The sequence below is a fragment of the Olea europaea genome, unplaced genomic scaffold (genome assembly GCF_002742605.1).
Source record: "Olea europaea var. sylvestris unplaced genomic scaffold, O_europaea_v1 scaffold1817, whole genome shotgun sequence".
In the NCBI taxonomy this organism is placed as follows: Eukaryota; Viridiplantae; Streptophyta; class Magnoliopsida; order Lamiales; family Oleaceae; genus Olea; species Olea europaea.
This window is the reverse complement of record NW_019235926.1, coordinates 158796-162346: the sequence shown is the minus strand read 5'-3', so window position 1 is coordinate 162346 and position 3551 is coordinate 158796. Positions and strand designations below refer to the sequence as shown.

General features: G+C 36.3%; 1 protein-coding gene across 2 annotated transcripts; it reads right to left on the bottom strand.

The window, feature by feature from the left end:
- Positions 1-1698, bottom strand: LOC111378471 (casein kinase II subunit beta-1-like). 2 transcript variants are annotated; one of them, XR_002699861.1, is made up of 4 exons: positions 1549-1698; positions 1294-1459; positions 191-440; positions 1-43 (listed from the first exon to the last, which is right to left on the bottom strand). XR_002699861.1 is itself a non-coding variant. In XM_023001679.1 (3 exons), exons 1-3 carry the CDS (start codon positions 1651-1653, stop codon positions 310-312), a joined length of 402 nt encoding a protein of 133 aa, XP_022857447.1. In that variant the 5' UTR covers positions 1654-1698; the 3' UTR covers positions 50-309. The 2 variants fall into 2 exon arrangements, 1 of the variants encoding a protein (XP_022857447.1); XM_023001679.1 differs by lacking the exon at positions 1-43 and having other exon boundaries at positions 50-440.
- Positions 1699-3551: the final 1853 nt, after the last annotated feature.

Genomic DNA, 3551 nt, shown 5'->3' with positions numbered 1-3551 from the left:
TCACCGGGCAACAATAGAAAAGTATTTCAAACAGTTGCAAAACCTGAAAAATAAATAAAAATTACATATATCGTGTCTAATTTATGGGGGGAGGTGGAGAGAGAGAGAGAGTGCTCTTAAAAAACTAAATTTGCAAGACAGTACACCTCGTTGATCATTCAATTTCCACATTTCACCCCTCTTCGTTTACCTGGCTTGTCACGACCGGCTTGTAACGCCTTAAGAACTAGTACATAATTGAAGCCAGATGAGAACCACTTCTGAGAAGAAAATTTGATCCCAATTCATCAAGACTGGAAACTCGTACGCTCAAGGCTTGTGAAGCTTGAAGCCAAAAACTCTTTGGGTGTAACTTTGTGTTGGCTTCTGTGGCTTCAGGTGTCCATGTGTCATCAAGATGAGATGAGGGAATGTAGTACCAAAATAAGCTCCGTCAATATCTTTATCAGTTAAAGAAATCGTTACCACAAAGTTCATGCTACAAAATGGGTTTAGCCCATTGAAGCATTATCTGATAAAAATACCAAATCCTTTACGCTCTAATACTTTCAAAGCATGATTTTGATTCAGATATCAATCAAACAAAATCAACAATAATTAATCAGCTTACTGAACACCAATTTCTTTGCATATTCCAGTTGAATTACATCACTGGGGGAATTCCTAGTAAGGTGCATGTGTAGATGCCCAAAACAACTTTTGTCATTCATAAATTCAAAGTCAGTTGCATATTTTAGTTCCTAGGATAAGATATTCCAGTAGCTGTGTGGGTATCTTTTACAACATAAGAAAAGTATAACGTGGTTCCCTTTTCATCCTAATATGATTTAGGATTAAAACAAATATTATTATTAAGATTGAGGGCTGCAAGAAATTCACAATCATCGTTAGAAGAATTTTTTCTTTTTCATTTGAAAGCCAAACAAGAATGCAGAACCAAATCTATTAATTTCAAGAAGAAAAATATTGGGCTAGGGCGTTTAATAGCAATAGTGGGATTAGTAGTTAGTTTCTGTTGCATTGTCTGGTAGCATTTGAAACATGGTGGCTCTGATTCTAAAACAACAGTCTGGCATATTAGAAGTTAGTTTCAGTTGCATTGTATGGCAGCATTTGAATCATGGTGATTCTGATTCTCGACAAGAACCGGGCATAGAATTCAGTGAATGCATTTATACGTGCTTTTGTGTGTGTATGTGTGAGAGAGTAGCACATGCATCCAACTTATTTAACAACTAACAACGCAAACTAAACCAAGCGCAGAAGCGTTGGAGAGACTATAATTTAGGATACTGCCTTGGTACTTGGATCGAGGGTAGTAAATATCTTCACATTTGGGACAGTATATCTTCACTGTACTTGAACGTGGAATGTCCGATTGACCAACTGGAAGGCAAGGCTGTCCACTGCAGTAAACTCTTGGGCATCTTCCAAAGTCATAGTTTTTATACTTCTCCAACTGTAAATTTGCATCTCAACAAGTTATGTAATTTAAAATTAATGGAGAGAGCCAATAACAAATAAATATAACCTGACTAATTATGTTACCATTGCAGCCATTCCCTTGCTCGTCAAAATGTACCGGACATGAATAAGACCATAGAGCATCTCTGCCGCTGATTCAACCAACTCATTTTGTTCCTCAGTAAACATATCACCTATTCATGTCCATAAATGGGAAAACATTATTACCAGCATCATACAACTCAGCAAAAGGTGAAAAAAGGAAAATGGAAGCAGCAATTGCAACAAATAAATTGCAGCATTAACAAGGCGAGGGAAAAGGAAAGAACAGCCAAAACTAAACTGCGATCTCAGTGGCAGTTTTTATTGTGGAAATTTTGAAGCATAATTCAGCACAAGGGAGCATGGCATTACGGAAGTTACAACAGAGAACAAAGGTAAGCATGGCCCAAAATTAATAACATTTATTACAAAGCTATCCAAAAATGGAAGTATTAATTAAACCAGAGCCCATGATGATTGGAACTTTCTAAAAGCTTTCAGCCACAGATGATTGATAAAGGCAGATATTTTGTATGCTACGTACCGCATCTACTTTTCACTATTAAACACACGCATACAGATCTTCTACAGGTTGCATTATTACACTGAAATAAAAAAGATTCTCAAGTAATAGATATGATCAAGGTCAGCTGATAATCTGTGCAGTAATTGAGATGCTTCTGCAGCTGATTTTATGACATTGGGTGTTTACATTATGAAGATACTTCTATGTATTTCCTGAAAATGGAAGCTACATTTGAGGATGACTGTGGCTGATTGGTGCTGCAATTGAATTCATCCTATGGTTGAGAGTGGTGCAGTTACAGGGATGATCCTGTGTAACAACATGGATCCACAAATTTGGTACCAACATTCAGCTGAAGTACCTCTTAAGGGAGGTCTTGGGTTCAAATCACTGCAGACAGAAAAGAAATCCATGAGGGGCACGATGGCCCCAAGCTCTCCTAGAGTGGACAATAATTAAGGCAGGGGCACGATTCCAGAGTAGGGATCCCTGTCGTTAGATCCTGATTCCTTAGATTAGTTTTACTGCCACCTCCCTAATAATAGTGTTATTCAATAAATTTATATAGCACTGAAAATTATGTCATGATGCACCACCAGTAACCCAGCAAAAGTGCAGTTATAGATCAACTCAGCCAATTCCTGTTCTAAACTTATATGGGGCTGGCTACATAGAGCCTTCTTTTACGCATGAAAGATCATCTTTAAAGTTATCAAGACCACCTCAAATGTTAAACTACAGTGGTATCTGTCCCTTAAATTATCTCACTCCATGTGATTTTAGGTCAGCCTCTCCATTTAGGTTTACCATTATTCCTGTTACTATATGCAATCAGGAACCAATGGGTCCTTTGCAAGTGCTAAAACAATTTAAAACCTAACTGGATGTCTATATTAATGGTGAGCTTCCTGTTACAACTGAAAATGACTAATTTCAATAAATGTGTTGAATTGAATAGGTAATTTAATAAAATGGTTATCATTGCAATTTTTCCAAGTGCTAAAACAAATCTCATTACTTGAATAAGGTCACTCGTACAAGCAATATCCTCTATAAATACGCTATAAATATGCTCTTCATAAATGAACTTTACAAAATAAAACTTTCTACTTTACATAATCCTAAAAAGTTAAATTAGTACAGAAAGCAAAGGACAATACAAGATTTTCAAGTCAATATCTTCTTTTTTACATGAACTATTTTGATCCGTTCAAAGAAAGTCGATAATTTGTTTCTTTGGGCATTATTAGTCATCAATCAGAAAACACAGGAAGTAATATTAATGTGTGTTGGTAAAGCTTGCATATCTCTGAAGCAAAAGGCTCCTAACTTTAATTGAGGTGATCCTAAATAAAAAGTCTTTTAGGTGTACTTACGTAGTTATGTTCTCTGATGCTTAGACTCTTTGAAACAGTTGGAGTACCCGTGTTGAACACAACACGATATATGTATGGGATGTGTATCGGATCCTTCAAGTTTCAATCGAACACTTCCCTATTTTTGCTTCTTCATTCCTTTT

Bases quoted from the DNA above. Each gene is read 5' to 3' on its own strand.
- LOC111378471 (XM_023001679.1), bottom strand. From the start codon at position 1,653: ATGTTTACTGAGGAACAAAATGAGTTGGTTGAATCAGCGGCAGAGATG. The intron at 1,460-1,548 runs GTAACATAATTA...GCAAATTTACAG, and splicing joins GCAAGGGAATGGCTGCAATG to TTGGAGAAGTATAAAAACTA. The intron at 441-1,293 runs GTATCCTAAATT...TAACTGATAAAG, and splicing joins TCGATCCAAGTACCAAGGCA to ATATTGACGGAGCTTATTTT.